General features: G+C 37.6%; 2 protein-coding genes across 3 annotated transcripts; both read left to right on the top strand.

Moving 5' to 3' along the window:
* Positions 1–8,143: 8,143 nt before the first annotated feature.
* On the top strand, positions 8,144–9,459 carry LOC130721114 (early nodulin-like protein 8). Its single transcript, XM_057571847.1, has 2 exons — positions 8,144–8,460; positions 8,747–9,459. The coding sequence occupies exons 1-2, from the start codon at positions 8,265–8,267 to the stop codon at positions 9,145–9,147; spliced, it is 597 nt and encodes a 198-aa protein (XP_057427830.1). The 5' UTR covers positions 8,144–8,264; the 3' UTR covers positions 9,148–9,459.
* Positions 9,460–16,644: 7,185 nt separating this feature from the next.
* Positions 16,645–19,435, top strand: LOC130716616 (protein yippee-like At4g27745). Of its 2 annotated transcripts, none has more exons than XM_057566590.1 (3): positions 16,645–17,973; positions 18,191–18,310; positions 18,982–19,435. In XM_057566590.1, exons 2-3 carry the CDS (start codon positions 18,218–18,220, stop codon positions 19,207–19,209), a joined length of 321 nt encoding a protein of 106 aa, XP_057422573.1. In that variant the 5' UTR covers positions 16,645–17,973; positions 18,191–18,217; the 3' UTR covers positions 19,210–19,435. The 2 variants fall into 2 exon arrangements, with proteins under 2 accessions (XP_057422573.1, XP_057422572.1); XM_057566589.1 differs by having other exon boundaries at positions 16,651–17,973; positions 18,158–18,310.
* The last annotated feature ends 267 nt before the right edge of the window (positions 19,436–19,702 follow it).

Genomic DNA, 19,702 nt, shown 5'->3' with positions numbered 1-19,702 from the left:
AGGGTTAAATGTGTTCTTGATCCCTCTAAAATGAGTTCTTTAGTTTTAGTCACCGACTTTGAAAATTAGAGGGTTTCGGCTTTGATCCAATTTAGTTACATGAAATTAATTCTTAATTTAGTTGTTAAATGGTGTGGCTAATGTTAGGATTAATTGGGTCTGCATTGTCTGCATCTACTGTTGCATTTGATTCATCATGGTCTGCTAGATTACCGGTGCCAATGCCACTAGATTTGGTTTGCATGATGCTTGGAAGAGGTGAACCTTAAGGACTCGTACTGAGACCCTACGACGAGCAACGATGTTCTAGAATAAAATCCTAAAACCTAGATGGCTGAGCATAGAGACTTAGAAGTATTATTAAGGTAACTCTGTGAATATACAATGGGTGATAGATAACCCTTTATACAGTAGGTGGTCCACCTAAACCTAGTTTTGGGTACATTGTACCTGGTCGGTTGACTAATCTGCGAGATTGCGTGTAGTTGGGGAGGAATCACGAGATCTTACACCAGCGGGGCATAACTGCAGAGCGTTCAACTGGCAAGGTGGGCCGCTTGTGATGCATGCCTTTTGTTCCTGCGAGCTCCTAGTCCACTAGCTAGCAAAACAGCTCATCCCCTGATGCTCGTCCATCCGACCAACAAATTATGACGATCCAATAGTGTTGTAACTCGCCTTCAAAAGATGATGTTAGTTTACAGAATTGAGAGATAACCAAGTAGAGGAGAGTTGCTCACTTACTCTTTGCTTTCCCTTGACAGGCGTGTAAAGACTAGTCTTTCTAATATTTCCAATTGATCTAAGAATGATGGATTGTGAAACATCCCTTTGGTGGCTTCTCAGCGCTTCATGCTTATCAACTCCAATATGCATATTGATGGTTGTTACTAGGTAGTGAGTTTGGGTAAGACTGTCATTTGCTGAACGACTGTCTCCAATTAAGCAACTCGGTAAGTATAATTGACAATCATAGGTTTTAATAGTTAAAAAGATCTGATTCTATTACCATCCTAACCTTGATGCCTCTTTGATATGATTTCGCTTTTATATTTTATTTGCTTCCACCTTATATGCTTGAAAAGTGAACTTGTCTCTTACAATTATGATTGTGTCTTAGCGGGGAACTTAGAGAATATGATATGATTAAAAACAGTGTTGTCGAATAGCGGAAATAGCGCCACAATAGCGCCACAACGTAGCGCCGAATTGCCAAACTACTATTTAGTGTCGCTATTGTGCCAGCGATGAGCTAAAGTTGAGAGGCTATATAATTTAAGTAGCATTTGGCTTCTCTAAAGTGAGTGTGAGTTACCTAATTGTGATTAATCTGTTGTGATGACTTACTTTGGAGCCAGCGATGAGCTAAAGACTATTTAATTGTAATTAATAAGAAACGGATCTTAGCAACTCCAGCTGGGTTAAGAAACCAGCGTTGGAGTTGCTCTTAAGAGAGGAGAATATAATTCAATCAAAATTAGTGTTGCTCTAATACTATCAACACTAATTTTGATTGAATTATATTCTCCTCTCTTAAGAGCAACTCCAACGCTGGTTTCTTAACCCAGCTGGAGTTGCTAAGATCCGTTTCTTATTTTGTGGCTGCATTGGAGTTTGCTTACTTGGCACTTTTGGTTTCTTAGCAACAGTACAAAGTTCCTTCCACAAGGAACTCTGCTTTTTGGTTTCTTAGATTAAAAAAATGATATTTTCTCTCACTTTGTATCAACGGATTTCAGAGGGAAAGAAACAGAATGAACATCAACACACAGCTAATGAAATGTTCAGAGGGAAAGAAACAGAATGTGGAATCAACACACACAGCATGAACATATACCAAAATTCCATAAATTTTATTCAACAAAATAAGAAAATAATTACAAAGCTAATGAAATGTTGTGAAGATGAATTTTTTACATAGAAAAAATAAAAACCAAAAAACACAGCAGCTGAAAGGGTCGGTGGAGCTCCGATCCGGTTGTTTTTTGCTCCAATCTGGAAGGGAAATGAGAGAAGTTCAATAGAAGAGTACAGGAACTGACGAAAATCAACAAAATCAACATAAACTTGCCTCAAATCGGCTTGCATGTGTGAAAAGAAAGCTCTTTTGAGAGATATCAGGCCTTGAGCGCATGGAAGAGGGGCGGTGGAGGCTGATTCGTGGGTGGATCGTGGCGTGGTAGGAGACAGTGTGTGGGTGACCGAGAAAGGAGGAAGGAGACAGTGAGTGGGTGAGCGAGAAAGGAGGAAGGAGGCGGCTAGGTGGAGAGGGAGAGAGCTTGAGGAAGAGAGCGTGGAAGGGAGGCTGCTAGGGTTAGGAGGAAGGGGATGGGTGAGGAGGCTGCTGGGTTAGGAGGAAGAGAGCGTGGAAGGGAGTGGAAGGGGGAGGCTGCTGGGTTAGGAGGAAGAGAGCGTGGAAGGGATTGGAAGGGAGGCTGCTAGGGTTAGAATGAAGGGGATGGGAGAAAAGAAAATGTATTTATAGTGGGTGACCGGCTGAGCCGGTCATCCCACCGTTGTAGACCGGCTGGAGCCGGTTTTATGCCCGTTTGGGCTTTTTTTTTTTGAATTTTTTTGAATTGACCGGTTTGACCGGTTTTCTTACCGTTTTTCAATTCTCAGCATCTTTACCTTATATATAGTCTCAGCAATAACAAGAACAACAACAAGTATTGTATTCATTGGCCCAAACCAGTATTTAACCTTCAATTCCCAGCTTCTTTACTCTCACAATTTCTCTCTTGTCCAAAAATTCTCAAATTTCTCAAAATGTCTAATCCTTATGAGCAATATTATCCACTGCTCGACAATGAAACACCTCCTACCAGTGAAGGTTTGCAACCTTCGCCTATGTTTCCGCCACAAAACCAACCTCCGCAGATGATTCACCCGCAAAGCCAACCTATGATGGTGTTCCAACAACAAAACCAACATTCGCAGATGATTCGCCCGCAAAGCCAACCTATGCCGATGTTCCAACAACAAAACCCACATCCGCAAATGTATCAACCACAAAGCCAACATCCGCAGATGTGTCACCCTCAAAACGAACCTCCTCACACCAGTGGTAATGTTCAAAATCCTTCGTATCAAACGTTTCCACAATCGTTTTACCATCAAAACCAACCTCAGGGTCAAATGGGACCATATCCACCACAAATGCCTTATCCAAACAATCCACAATATTGCATGTATCCACCACAATACCAAGCACCTCCTACTGGTAGCAGCAGTAGTTCAAAAGTCTCAAGTACACAATGTGAGGCTATGCCCGATGAGCCTGAATTTTCTACTCAACGGGGTCTAGATGATATTGATCTTGAAGAATCCGGAAAGAAACGCACCAAATGGAGTGGTAAAGATAATATACTTCTTCTTCAATCATGGCTCAACGTTTCTACCGATCGGGTCGTGGGAAATGAGCAAAAGTCAGATTTGTTCTGGAATAAGATTCGAGCCCAATATGAGGAGTACCGCGACGATGCCTCTCCTTCGAGGACATGGCTATCCCTGAAATCTCATTTTAATAAATTGAATGCTGATCTTCAAAAATTTGTCGGTTGCCACACTAAAGCCGTCAATCATTGGAAAAGTGGACACTCAGATAAGGACATCATGGCTACGGCGCATCAATTATATCTTGTAGATACGGGTAAAGATTTCAAACATGAGAATGAATGGCGGTTGGTGAAGGATGAACCAAAGTGGAAGGGAACATTTATGACAACCAGTTCAACGAGGCAGAAGAAGTCAGGAGATGGGGTGTATGCAACATCGTCTGACCGGAGTGCATCAATTGAGGGCGACGAATATGAGGCCACACAACCAGCAACCCGCCCGTTGGGAAAAAAGAACCAGAAAAGGAAGGCCAAAGTAGGAGACACAGCTTCAAGTGATCTCGATTATGTTCCTAACTCCGAGATGATAGCCATCGGGAAAGCTAAACTGGGATTCCTTGCGAGTTTTGAGAAGCTCAAGACTGAAGAACTGGAGGTGAAAAAGGAAAAAAACAAACTTCAAAAGGCGCGGTTATTGAAGGAATACAAAGATATCCTTATGGAGGACACATCACAAATGAACGAGGTGCAGTTAGCAACGCATCAGCGCCTAGTTGAATTCGCCATGAAAGAACTAGGAATGTCTTAATTCTTGTTGTTGTCTTTCTTAGCGTGTGCCAATGTTGTGATTTTAGCATTTCTACTTATTGATTCTGCATTAGTGTTGTAATTTTAGCATTTCTACTTATGTGTATTGCATCAGTGTTGTAATTTTAGCATTTCTACTTATGTATTCTGCATTAATGTTGTACTTTCAGTATTCGAATTTTTCTTAATGTGTACTGCGTTTCTACTTATGTGTTCTATATAGTCGTTGGGGAATATAGTCGTTCGAGAATATAGCCGTTGGGGAATATAGCCGTTGGGGAATATAGCCGTTGGAGAATATAGCCGTTGGGGAATATAGCCGTTGGGGAATATAGCCGTTGTAGAATATAGCCGTTGGGGAATATAGCCGTTGGAGAATATAGCCGTTGTTGTTTCTCTTATTTATACATGTCATATTTCATTCATCTCAACATTCAAGAGTTGTTTTGTCCTCTCATATTGTCTTCCTCCTATCCAATTACACTGATAGTTTCTCATTGTGTCATAGAATGAATCCAAACAATATGGCCGACTTGGACATTTACGACGTTGTCATTGACGAACTTATCAATGACACGACTATAGAAGATATGATGCAGGAGGAGATGGAGTTTTATCAACGACGTGCCAACACCGTTAGGCCCAAGCGAACAAGAAAGGTGATAGAGAGAGATCGTGAAGCTGGGAACGAGCGCTTGTGGAATGACTACTTCTCCGAAAATCCTGTGTACACGGAAGAGCTTTTCCGACGAAGGTTTCGAATGCGAAAGCATGTGTTCCTCAGAATTGTAGGGGGCCTTGGGTCTCATGACCCGTACTTTTTAATGTCTGTCGATGCAGTTGGAAGACAAGGCCTGTCACCATTACAAAAGTGCACCGCCGCTATTCGTATGTTGGCGTACGGATCACCTGCTGACAGTGTTGACGAGTACGTTCGAATTGGTGAAAGTACTGCAATTGAGTGCTTAAAGAATTTTGTGGAAGGTGTGTGTGCAGTATTTGGTGAAACATACTTGAGGCGCCCGAACCAGGAAGACATTACCCGCTTACTTCAATGGGGCGAGTCTCGTGGATTTCCAGGTATGTTGGGTTCTATTGATTGTATGCATTGGGAATGGAAGAATTGTCCAGTTGCGTGGAAATGTCAATTCACCCGAGGTGATCATGGAAAGCCCACAATCATGCTTGAAGCAGTGGCATCACAAGACTTGTGGATTTGGCGTGCATTTTTTGGCATTGCAGATTCTAACAATGACATTAATGTGCTAAATCAATCTCCGGTTTTCAATGAGGTTTTGAGTGGAAATGCTCCCATGGTGAACTTTAGCGTGAATGGAACAATGTATAACATGGGATACTATCTAGCAGACGGTATATATCCCCCGTGGGCTACATTTGTGAAGACCATCCCAATGCCGCAAGGAGAAAAAAGGCAAAAATTTGCGAAAAGACAAGAAGGAGCAAGAAAGGACGTTGAACGTGCATTCGGCGTTCTCCAATCTCGGTTTGCAATAGTTCGTGGTCCATCACGCTTTTGGCATCCGAATGAGATGAAGTCAATAATGTATGCTTGCATCATATTGCACAACATGATTGTTGAAGATGAGCGCAACACGTACCGAGGTAATTTTGTTTATGATCAGGTCAATAATGACATATTGGATGCTGAAGTAGTAAGTGGTCCTATTCCCGCTTTTAGAAATATCTTGGAAAGAAGAGCACATCAAATTGATAGGTCAATTCATCACCAGCTTCAAGCAGACTTGGTGGAGCATATTTGGCAGCTTCCCGAAAACGAGAATAATGAAAATTAACCTTCAAGTGTTATTATGTATTTCATTTCAAATGTATTGTTGCTTATTTTTCATTGTCATGTATTTTTCTTTCGTCTTTATTTCTATCATTCAATAAAATTGTTTTTGCTAGAAATAACACAATGTACTTTTTTATTTTTGTTTCAAGTTAACATGCCGATATTTAAATTTAATTGTTTTAAATATTAAGTAAAATTAAATTTAAATTAAATTCGTATTAATTTTAATTAAATTATTTTTAAGTTGAAGTATTGATTTAGTATTAAATTTTAAATCTAAATTGAGTGAAAATAAATATTATTAATTTATGTTGTATGGTGGGACACGGGTGGGACCCTTCAAATAGTAATTTAAGAAACTATGGGTTGGAGCAAAATCTGCTTCAGTTTCTTAGGAGTTTCTTAAGTCTGATGTGGCAGACAGGGCCCACAGGAATAGTGCTGAATAGTGCTGAATAGTGTGTTAAGAAACCAGATAAGAAATTGTGGGTTGAAGTTGCTCTTAGTAGCAGGTAAGTGACATATACATAGGCTTCCTTAATCGAAGTCAATTAGTTTTATACATCAACATGTCATACGTGGCTTTGGGTTTTTTGGTTATATTTTACATTATTGTTGTAAATTTTGTAATTTCATTTTGATAACCATGTGATGTGCCTGGCAAAAGTCTGCTGTATTTAATCTCAGCCGCACATGATATAATGTGATACAATCACCGGCATAGGGAACTCTTGAGATAATAAGAGACCATGCACTGTCCAAATTCCAAAACTTCATAAACAAATGTAGACTGCCAACTGGCCCATGTGCAAATTATTAATCGCCACTAGTAGATATGTCTCCCTGTCTAAACCCTCAAAACTTTTTGTTGGGCTTAGCACATGTATTATACACATAAGTACAATTTTTTCGAGTCGGATACATTATATTATGATGAAAAGTCAATCACTTATTTGGTCGTATTTAAACTCTTTAAACCCAGCAAATGATCCTTGCCCTTGCATTGATACTCTTCCAACAAATATGTTACAATTACCAAGCTCTAATCAGTCTCATTGCAAAGGTCATGTTAAACTCAAATGTTTGGACTTGTTAAGTTTTCATTATTTATATCTTGGTTCCTTTAAAAGAAAGCAATTAATGACTGAAAATGCAACTAGATTAATAAAAAACTTATATTGAAGACCATGAATCAAGAACAAGTATCTAACATGGATACTCAAGAACAATGACAAGATGGTTCCTATACTCTCAAACACAAACACCTAAAATTATAAAAAGTTGTGCTTTGTAAATGAGTAGTTTTACTCTAACAAGTTGGCTTTGGAATTTTTTTTCTTTCAAAAAAATGTTAACAGAAATAATGCTCCAAGTATCAATGCATGTCATAGCCATGTCTTACAATTAATCTTCTATAATTTGATGTGTCATGTGTCCATGTCTGAATAATGTATGCGTTTCATGTGAATTATAGATTTATATTTTATGCTGCCAGCTAAGGTTTCACCTTTCAACACACATTCTATTCAAATGATAATAATAAAATATTATGAACATCTACAAGTTTAAACTTTATATTTTTTTTATAGGATTATCTAAATGTCTAATGTGAGTTACAAACCCACAACTTAATGGACTAATATAATATTTTATAAATAAAATATAAAAATTCTAATCCACTTATCTTCAATATAATTTGACGATAAATTATTTAACCTAAACTTTCTTATGAATCATTTAAACAATCCTTATCTATAACATAATTTTTATATTAATATAATTCTTAATTAAACGGTCCTAATATATTTCAACAAATTGACATTCAATTAACATAAAAGTTTTTGGGGTTTTGAATTGTCGGCAATACGCAGTGCCACAAAATAACTACATGAACTAATTTTAAGAAGTATATTCCAAGTTTTACCCATTACCGGTGGTTTTTTACTATTAAAATCAACATATTGTGTGAGAGTTCAAAAAACATTTTTGTTAATTAAAGTATCAACATTTAATTTTTTTCTCTCATTCAGTCGATCAATGAAAAGGAAACACATTTTATGATCCATCATTTATAACTTAATACAAACAGCGATAACGAGGTGATTAGTTATTGTTGCGAGAGCGGTGGATACAAAAAGATAGTTTTTGCACTCTCACATTATATAGGAATAGGGCACTGAAGTAAATTGACCTTTGGGTGTCCCATTCTGATATCCTTGTCAATCTTGCAATCACCAGACTCAAGACAATATAATAGGTCCTCCTCGTTGGCTCCTAAATCTAAGAAAAGAGCAGAACCAACCAAGATGGCCAATGTTTTAAATCACAACTGGTTCTTCTCAGTATTTCTTTTGATTCTCTTGCTCCAAATCCAAACCAAAGTGCTCTGTTTCCAGTACAAAGTTGGAGATCTAGCTTGTTGGGGACTACCCACCTCAGCAAATTCACAACTCTATGGAAAATGGTCCAAATATCACAATCTCACACTTGGAGACTCTCTTTGTAAGTCCACACCATTCACTTCATCTTCTCATTTCATTGACAATCATAATCAGAACATGTTTGATCGGTTTCTATTCTCTCATAATCAATTCTGACAACCAGAAGCTACCGAATTTTTTTTTTCTCTAGAATTGTTTTTGCGTAAACTCATTTGTCATATTTGTTTTATTTTATCTTCATCTTTCATTCATAGTATCTTCGAATCAAAACTTTTCTTTTTTCAGAATCAATTCTACCACATAATGTATTAATTTTTCCTGAACTCATTTGTCATTTTGATCCACAGTGTTTCTATACCCACCAAGCCAAGATTCAGTGATTCAAGTAACAGAGGAATCCTTCAAGAACTGCAACATTAAAAACCCAATTTTGTTTATGAGCAATGGGAACTCTTTGTTTAACATTACAACATCAAAAGGAGATTTCTACTTCACAAGTGGAGTTGCTGGCCATTGCCAGAAAAATCAGAAGCTTCATGTATCAGTTGGCGGTGGTGGCGGTGGAGGAGGAGTGGATGCAGCAGCTGGTCCAAGTTCATTGAATGCATTTGCACCTTCTTATCAGACAGCGTTTGGCAACATTCCAGTGGCTCCTTCCACTTCCTCTGCCTCATGTCATCTAACTTCAACTTTTCAAGTTCTCATCATTGGATCCGTGATAGGTGCATTGTTCTCTGCCTTTATGTAAAAGCTGAGGAGGAGTAAGTCAATTTTTGGAAAGATTTCTAGATTCTGAGGCATAAAAATCAATTATGGCGAAAAACATATGTGAGTAGCTTCTGAGTGCTTGAATTAATTACGAGTAAAGAGAAGCTGATGCGAATTTGTTTGTTTTTCTTCTCTTCTTCCTTTGAATTCTTTTTCCCTCAATGCTCTGTAATTAATTCTTTATGTTGATTCATTTTGTTGGATTTACCTGCTATATTGTAATTTTGCCAGCAATGTAATATTTTATGATTGAAGTTTAAAGACTTCTGTAATACATACATCTTCTATGCTATTCTTCATCTACTAGTATTTGGCAACAAAATGTAATATTTGGTCAATACTTTAAACCCACCACCCAAGTTCTTTTATTGGCCTTCTTTCAGAATTATTTCTCCCTTCAACACTAGTACTGCAACTTGCAACTACTAGAATGGAGTTTACCAAATTGGCACTTTTTTTCATATCACATGAATTCTTGATAATAGAAATCACTACACTAGTTGGGGTAGATTTTTTTTTTTCCAAAGTGGCAGTTTTTGTATTGCTTGGAATAAGTAACATCAAAAGACACCAAGCTACAATTTTTTTTTACTTACCGAAAGAGCTCTTTAAAATTAAAGTAATGATTGACAAATATTTGCAGCAGTGTGACACACTAGCAACACATGAATTAGGGTGGTTTTTAACCCCTAAAAAAATGTGTTTTACGTTATTGTGACAAATTTGTGTATGGTTGGTATATTGCTTTAACGTGAATGTTTGTTAATCATTACTCTTAAAATCATAATATTATTTATGGGGAATCATTATGACTTTATCTACATTAGCAAAACTTAACCTTTTTCTTTTTTTTGTCAAAAGGAAAAGTTTCATTAAGGCACAAAGTCCGGACAAACAACACTTATAAAGTGAGATTATTCTATAGTGCAGTACAAGCGTACTTTATCTAATACACTTGAGAAGTACACTTGTAAAACAAGAGAAAAAAAACTAATCACCACAAATAATAAGACATAGATAATGAAAATATGAAACAATGACACATTTGAAGCTCCAAATCTCCCGCTTCTTAATTTCATCTTCAACATTTTTGCCGGGAGGAAAGATATTTCAGCGTTGTGATAGCTCTACTAACCCAAGGTCCTGTTTGAAAAAATTTATTTGAGTTTATTTGATAGCATAAGCGCTTGTGCAAGTGTTTGGGAAGCTTATGTAAACAGCTTTTGACCTAACATAAGCTGTTTTGAGCTTATTTTCATAAGCTACTATGCTTAAATATAACTTATTTTCAATATATTTCAATAATATTTTGGCTTAAAAGCATTTCATGTCCCTGATGTATTAAGTTTGTGTAAATGTTACCCCTGTTCTTTTTTCGTCTATGTTTGTAGACTCCATGTTTCACAAATGTGCACCGTTTGCCCCTCCGTCACTCTGCCGTTTAAAAAGGGTGACGTGGCCCACGTCAGCATCCTACGTGGCATGACACGTCATTAAATGAAAATCAGAACTTGGGAAAAGGAGGTGGGAGGATTTGAACCCATGACCTTGAATTAGCAAAACACAACCATTACTAGTTGAGCTACTGAATCAACTGGTTAAATTACGACCAACATTGTATTTATATCATATTTGCTATCATCATTCTCCTTGTTCTTCTCAAATTCTTCTTCATCATCTACTTTATCTCATCATTTTCTTCATCCCCAACCACATTAAAACCCAGATTTTTCCATCTCCAAGATCAAAGAAAAAAAAACATGCATTTCTTCATTATCATCATCTTCATCCCCAACCAAATCTATTCCCCAACAACAGCATCTGGAACCAAATTAGCTAACAAAACAAAATCTAACATGAAAAACCCAAAATTAACTAACATAGTCATTCATCAAAGCAAGCTGATTTTTTTTTTTTTTCGAACAACTTCATTCATTTTTATTTTTTTAAGTTTAGTATGAAGATTATCAGTACACAAAGAGAAATCAAAACCAATACAAACAAAGAAATAAACGAAGTGCTATTAGAAGTTAGTTTAGGGTAAAAAATTGGACTTCTACAAAATCAACAAAGTACTTTTGGATTTGTCATCTTGATAACAACAAAATTTCCATGTTCCTTGGAGTGAACTTGAGGTCGAAGAACGCCCACAACAAGCTGCTTATTAGGGATTGTAACCATGACTTCAATCCCAGACCCAGCAAGAGCATCCATGGTGGAATCATCCGCATCGAAAAGCTCCACCTTTTGAATCCCATTATCCTTCATCAACGGAACCACCGTCGCCGGTGGCAGCTTGTGGGTCGCTTGGGTTCCCCAATTCACACCAAGCCCTTCCACGCACCACTAGCAACCCATCACCGCTGCCGTCGGAAAACCCAGTTTTCCCCCATTGCACAGTGAATCTAAAAGCTCTCTTCCTCACGATTGGAAGCAGGAGCAAGAGGAAAAATGGGGGAAATTAAAGAAAAATTATATGTTTGATGGTTGAAGGTGAAGTGAAACTGAAAACTTTTGGGTTTATAAAAGAGAAACCGTAACTGTTTTTGGAAGTGGGGTTTGAAGATGAAGATGATGATGATGATAAAATGCATGTTTTTTTTTTCCTTTGATATTGGAGATGGAAAAATCTGGGTTTCAATGTGGTTGGGGATGAAGATGATGAATAATCTAAGAATGATGATAATAAGTATGATATAAATACAACGTTGGTCATAATTTAACTAGTTGATTCAGTAGCTCAACTGGTAATGGTTGTGTTTTGCTAATTCAAGGTCATGGGTTCAAATCCTCCCACCTCCTTTTCCCAAGTTCTGATTTTCATTTAATGACGTGTCATGCCACGTAGGATGCTGATGTGGGCATTTAACGGCCACGTCACCCTTTTTAAACGGCAAAGTGACGGAGGGGAAAACGGTGCACATTTGTGAAACATGGAGGGTACAAACATAGACGAAAAAAGAACAGGGGTAACATTTACACAAACTTGATACATCAGGGGCATGAAATGCTTTTAAGCCTAATATTTTTAAAATAGCTTATGAATAAGCACTTATGTTATAAGCGGTTATGATCATAAACGTTTAATTAAGTTGTTTTCCCAAATGGGACCCAAGTGTTGTGAGCTCGAGTACCTAGCTTTTGATGATGACATTAGGGAGAAAAGGAGATAAACCGTCGGGTGTCGGGTGGTGTGAAGAGAATAAATTGGTGGGTGGGAGATGGTGGTGGTAGTAGTGTGATGAGAGCGACTAAATTGTTGGCGGGGGTGGCAGCGACAACGACAGGGGCGAAGGCTTTAGTGGTGGCCACGACCCATTGAGACGATGGAGTAGAGAAAAAAGAGGAGAAACCCCGACACTAAAAGGAGAAAATAAACTAGGTTATTTGAGCAACAAAATCACATATTGTGATGGAGAACTCACTTACTGCGGGGAGAAAAACTACCATGGAGAATGAGAAGTCTCCCTAGCACTTTGTTTGTTCGGCACAATTTTAAAGTGAGATAATGAGGGTAGAGAGAGATAGAATGGAGACGTTGAAAGCATCTGTGTTTGGTATGCATAGTGTAGGGAAGAGAGAGTTTACAGAGGGTATGTTGATTACTTTTTTCGGTCTCTCCATTTTGGACATAAAGGCAAACCGAACACCTTTTTCTCCTTTTTATCAATGTGTGTTTTATAATATATATTTATTAAGATTGGATAAAAATGTTTTTTACACAAAATGTTACTTCTCACCTCATTTTTTCTTAAAATTAGATCTAAAACCTAAATAAAATGAAACGGAGATGAAATATTCCAAATTACAAGAGAGATTTCGAGAATGAAGACTTTGCGGTGGAACCACAAACAGAAATCCCAACCCAATTGGTGCTTAATTTCATTTGCTTATCTAGAATGCCTCAAAAAGCAAATTTGGTGTGAATATAAGATCTGTTATGCATAATAATTCTTAAATCTGGTTTCCTACTTCATTGAATACTCCTTCCTCCATGCTTTCCTTCATTAACTCTCTCTCACACTTCTCATCTCCTTCCCTAGCCAGATATATAGTGCCACCGCGCCTCGAAGTCGCGCCGCCATCGCCCAAACCACCAACGAAACTCAGATCCAAAGCCTATCGCTTGCATCGGAGATATGGCCGATTCCGACGAAGCAAAGCTTCAGGTCTGAAAGATTACTTCGCACCCATATCTCATTCCCAAAACCCAGCGACGGTGGCTGATGTATGGTGTGGGTCTGAGTGTCTGATATTGGGAAATGGTGGTTTAAAATATGGGTTTGGGTCTTGTTCTCTTCTGATCTCATTGCAACAGAGGATGGGTCTTCCAAAAGTTTAATCTTTCTGGTTGTTTTGCGGTGGTTTTCCGGACCACCGTGCCGGGTATCAATGACTGCCGCCGCGGCGAGATTTGCCAGTGTAGAAGGTTAAGGGAAGTGGTTCAAGTGTCATTTACATGTTTTATTTTAAATATATCTAAATTTTCTGTCAACCGATGAGCCGGTTTCCAATTTCCCTTCTTGACAGATGCTTTAATCCTATTGGTCATCACCTATATGGCACCGGTGCAAGACCGTGTTGGGGTTGATTGTCAAGTCCCACATTCCAAGTTTCTAAAATAAAGAAGGAGGTTAAAAATTAGCTATTGGAGAAGTCCCACATCGCTTATTGCGGTGAAGCAAGGGGAAGACCAAGACTATATATTGGACCTATGTTCTTTGTTTTTAGATGCACCAGTCAGTAGCACTTTAAGCTTATATCTGACTTAGTTTAATATTTGCTTTGTGAGAGTATGGTTGTATTGGGGCATTGGGGTGAGAGTGAGAGAAGTCTATGTGTTGTAACAATTTTCACATAGTGATATTTCTCTAGTTGTCGGTTTAAACAACGGTCGTGGTTTTTCTCTGGTTTTGGAGTTTCCACGTAATTTTCTTGTGTTGTGATTGTGTTTTATTTTTCTTCAGTTGTGTTGTTTCCCAACAGTGGTATCAAGAGTTTCGGTTCGATGAGATATCACAATTCTTAGTATGCTCTGTGGTTGCAGTATTATCCGATCTTCCACACTAGAAAAGAAGTGTGATATTGTGGAGGTGCTGAAGAGGAGGTTTGCAGCTGCTATGTCTTATTCAAGCGCTATGAAGTTTGACATAGAGAAGTTTGATGGAAGAATCAACTTTGGCTTGTGGAAAGTACAAGTCAAGGATGTGCTGATACAATCAAGATTACACAAGGCGCTGAAAGGAAACACTTCCAACATGGAGGCCGACAAGTGGAAGGAACTAGATTTGAGGGCTGCAAGTGCAATTCGTCTGTGTTTGCAAAAGAATGTTCTTGCAAATGTGCAGAATTTGTCATCAGCCAAGGAACTCTGGGAGAAGCTTGAAGGGTTATATCAGGTAAAGGGCATCTGAAATCGGTTGTTGCTAAAAGAGCAATTCCACAATCTATGCAATCTGATCATCTGAGTACTTTGAATAATATTATCTCCGAGCTGGAATCTATTAAAGTAGAGATTGATGATGAAGATAAAGCGTTAAGGCTCATTTTGTCCCTTCCATCTTCCTATGTTCATCTGAAACCTGTTTTGATGTATGGGAAGGAAAGTTTGAGTTTTGAAGAAGTTGCAACTAAAATTATTTCGGAAGAAAGGAGAATGAAAAATGATGAAAGCACTTCATCAAGCTCAATATTGCTAACTGGAGGTGGGGCTAATAGGAAGAAGATCCTTGCAAAGAATCTGGCGTGCTGGAAGTGTGGAAAGTTTGGGCATGTGAAGAGAAATTGTCCAGGTGGAGCAGTATCTGAAAAAGACTCTGAGGTAAGTGCTAGCAATGTCTCCCTTGTTCTGGGAGATGATGGTGATCTCATATAGAAGATAAAGTTTGTCCTTATGGTATTTTCGCTATACCATGGAAAAGGACAAGTTTTTGCTAGCGGATCAGAAACAGCACACGGGCATTGGTTGGCATTGATGCAAGATGTGTGGTGAAAGGTGTCGATGGCTGAAGAACTTCCTAGAAGCCAACATGGGAGTTGCACCATAAAATTTCAGCAAGGTTTCGACATGTGGAAATTCTTGGAATGATTTAGTTCCAAATAAAGAAAATTCTTGGGATGGTTTATTTCCAAGTGAAGTGTACTCTTTTATGGTGGAGTATGATTGTCGGTATAGACAATGTAAGCGGAAGATGTGTAACTCTTACAATCAAGGTGGAGATTGTTGGGGTTGATTGTCAAGTCTCACATTGCCAAGTTTCTAAAAGTAGGAGGTTCAAAATTAGCTATTGGAGAAGTCCCACATCGCTTATTGTGGTGAAGCAAGGGGAAGACCAAGACTATATATTGGACCTAGGTTCTTTGTTTTTAGATGCACCAGTCAGTAGCACTTTAAGCTTATATCTGACTTAGTTTAATATTTGCTTTGTGAGAGTGTGGTTGTACTGGGGCATTGGGGTGAGAGTGAGAGAAGTCTATGTGTTATAACAATTTTCACATAGTGATATTTCTCTGGTTGTCGGTTTAGACAACGGTCGTGTTTTTTCTCCGGTTTTGGAGTTTTCATGTAATTTTCTTGTGTTGTGATTGTGTTTTATTTTTCTTCAGTTGTGTTATTTCCCAACAGACCCATGCTATATTGCACCTTATACGTCGCCATTTTTTTCTACTAATCTTCTTTCTTTTATATCTTTTATACTATCTTTTTTCAGCCAAACAAAGTGTTCGGGAAGGAGAGCTCCCAAAGAGGGATAGGGATCCCTCTCTACACAAGGAATTATGAACAAACTTAATCTTTCTAAATCCATTCTTTAGTACTTCAAAATATTTTAGGCTTAATTGCACTTTTGATCCCCCATGATTATAAAAGTCACTATTCTAGTCCCCAACAAAATTTTATTGCATGGATGGTCCCCCACGTTATGCTCCGTTAGCAACTTTAGTCCGGAGTGTCCATTCTGTTAGTTTTCTAACGTTTCTCTCTCCTAGTGGCCACTAACTTATGACATGAAAAATTTAAAACCCAGAAATCTATCATCTTCATCTTCTTCTTCATTGCATACAACCAAAAACCCAGGAAAAAAATAAAAATAAAAAACACACTCACACTCGGACAAGAAGAAAAGTTTAATTAATTCGTTCACTCCACTAATAATAAACACGAAGCACTCACTCTCAGATCTGGCACTCTCTAATTCCATTTTCTCTCTTTTTACTGCAACTGTAAGCTCTCTTTCCCACCCTCTCCTCTTGCTTGAGAGAAATGGAAAAAAGGGAAATTCATTTGAACTCGAATTTGATTTTGATTCTCTACAATGAACTGAAATGCTTTTGGTTTTTGTTGTGCCGGTTTTCAATTCAATCGAATCTGGCTCCGATCTGAGTTGAGAAGAGACACTATCTACCTCTGTGTTCTCAAATTTCTTCCTCTTCTCTCGATCTCGTCTCTAATGTTTGATTGTGCGCAGGGAAAGAAGAAGGATCTTGGGTCGAAAAAAGGGATTTCCTAGTTCCATGTTTGATGCAGATCCCTCTCGATTTCTTCATCTTCACCTTGCGTCCAATAATCGAACCCTGAAGGTTTCTTCTTTTTTCGTTTTTGCGGCTTGGGTTGAAGATGGGTAAATGGATATGGGTTGGATTTTTTGTTCTGATGGTTGGGTGTGGAGATGTACAAGTCGAAGGAGTTCAGATGAGGAGGAGATGTTGGAAAAAAATTTAAATTGCTTGTGTTGTTTGTTTGATGCCATTGAAGAACAAAGGTTTGTGAAGGATGGTGATAATCATCATGAAGAATAAGAAATTGGCTTGTATAATTACAATAGTGTCATTCTAAGGCTTAATTCGCTTTTTTGTTCAACTTGCTGGGTATGGCCGTATAGGTGCTTCAACTTTGTTGGGGTTGTTGCTTTCATTTTTGGGGTTATCTGGGTTAGGATTTCGCTGGGTTGAAGAATGAAGAGGGGTAGATGAATCTGTTGGTTTTGGTTTTTTATTTATAATGTTTTTTTTTTCTGGGTAAAAGGTTGTATAACATGAAGAAGAAGATGAAAATCATGGGGGAGATGAAGATGATAGAATTTTGGGTCTTTTAAACAATCTAATTCATAAATTAATTAAACAAGATCTAGATTTTTAAAGTTATTTTCATTTAAGAACTTTTCTTCTTGTCCAAGTGTGCGTGTGTTTTTTATTTTTATTTTTTCCTGGGTTTTTGGTTGTATGCAATGAAGAAGGAGATGAAGATCATGGGGAGAAGATGAAGATGATATATTTCTGGGTTTTACATTTTCCATGTCATAAGTTAGTGGCCACTAGGAGAGAGAAACGTTAGAAAACTAACGAAATGGACACTCCGGACTAAAGTTGCTAACAGAGCATAACGTGGGGGAACTTCCATGCAATAAAATTTTGTTAGAGATCAGAATCGTGGCTTTTATAATCGTGGGGGATCAAAAGTGCAATTAAGCCAATATTTTATTTGTCCAAATTGGAGACGACCGTGTCGACACAAAAGGATAAAAATCTATTACCTAAAGTAGACAAAATTACACGTGTTGAGAGACTAGCTTCTGTATTGCATCATGCCTTATGAACATTCTTTTCCAAATCATTTTATTTAACTGGCATTTAAATTCTAGACACTCACCCATTATTGTGACACAAAAATTATAATCACTGCACTAATTAGATCTGACATGAGTAATCTGTGTAACTTGTTCAAGTAGAGAGAGCACCATTCCACATTCAAGGGAGACCCAGCAAGCGGAGGCAGAGAGCAATCAATCACCTACGGTTACAGGGGCAGGTACCTATAATTCTTAAATTTTAAGTTGTAATCGAAAATTGGAAATGTAAATCACAAATGATCCAAAACTAAAAATGCTTTTTTTTTCCATGATTCTGTTCATGATCTGAGATCAAATTCTCCCAGGCATTATGGCTTTTACTTGTTGTTGTTATTCTGAGTTTTCATCTTGTTCTGTTTACAGTCACCTAATCTCTTTTAACTGAACCTTCCAAAGGATTGAGTAACAGATAACCTCTTTGTTATGGAGGATTTGATTGGACCCAGATTGTACAGTTGCTTTAATTGTAGAAACCATGTTGCTCTTCATGATGATGTGATATCAAAAGCCTTTCAGGTAAAAATAGTAAAATACTCTTAAGCTTTTTCCTATTTTGTTCTGAATTTTGATATATGATCCACTACCATTTCCATCGTGGTAATTGGATTTGGATGAATTCTAGTTTACTTTCATATATTCAATTTGTTGTTTGGATATGGACTTCTCATCTATAATTAATTCTATAGACAAAACCAACTTTACCCGTGGCGGATATGAAAGGGGTGCATGCATATGCCATGACACTACCCAAAATTTTGAAATTCTCTTAATGAGACCATATTTTATTGGATAAAATATTTGGTCATATGAACATATTAGCTTCTAGTCCTCTATAGAGTCCAATTATCTAATAAAACTTGTGCATCTTTTTTTCTTTTTTCTTTCACATTATGGAAATGCCATATTGAGGATCAAAGTGTGCCAAGACCCCATACTCAATGTTCTGCATTCACAGTTTATACAAATGAGTTAACATATTTTTTTATGTTAAATTCTTTTATTGTAAGCTGAAACAAGAAGTTTACGAAATGATATTCTCATGAGCCTTGATAGATTAATTTATAAACATTTAAACATTTTTCTATTTTTATTGTGGTCACCCTCAACTTGAAAGTCATTCTGTAAGTTTTCAATTTGATTCATTAATATCTTTGGGAGAATTTGATGATTCCAATTTAAATTTTCAGGGAAGAAATGGACGTGCTTTTCTGTTCTCCCATGCAATGAACATAAAAGTAGGGCCAAAAGAAGACAGGCAACTCATGACTGGTCTCCACACAATTGCTGAGGTCTATTGTTGTGATTGCCAGCAAGTGCTTGGTTGGAAGTATGAACGTGCCTATGAGGAGGCACAGAAGTACAAGGAAGGAAAGTTCATACTTGAAAAGTCTAAAATTGCCACTGAAAACTGGTAGTGGTAGCAAAGCAGCCACATACTAGTCTTATAAGTGCGTGTTCGGATACCAGCCTAACCTCGTGAAAACAGATTACCCAATTTATAAAAAGAGTTTCATTCAATTTTTACTTCGAAGTGAATGTCAAAGCTCATTTGCCGTGACGCTAATGGGTATCCAAGTATACCCTAAGTCATCCAAATTTGCGTCCTGCGTTGGTGTATTTGCTCAACTTGTTCAATTTAAATTCAGTTTTTGTTATTTGCTGTTCATTATCTTATCAACTTGTGTGGATACTGTTCTTGGAGATTACTTATTTAATATAGATTATGGATGACCATGAATGTTACTTGGGCAGCACTAACCTTTTCTATTTAAATGAGTAAAAAATTGAGTGGAATTCACGTATACTGCCAAAGATTAATATATTGATTGAATTTCTAACATAAAAAAATACTTTGGATTTGCACACAACTTTTGCCAATTTCTAGGGAATATCTGGAAGAAAGGAACA

The sequence above is a fragment of the Lotus japonicus genome, chromosome 5 (genome assembly GCF_012489685.1).
Source record: "Lotus japonicus ecotype B-129 chromosome 5, LjGifu_v1.2".
Classification (NCBI taxonomy): Eukaryota; Viridiplantae; Streptophyta; class Magnoliopsida; order Fabales; family Fabaceae; genus Lotus; species Lotus japonicus.
The sequence above is the reverse complement of the archived record's forward strand: the minus strand, read 5'-3'. Positions and strand labels throughout refer to the sequence as shown.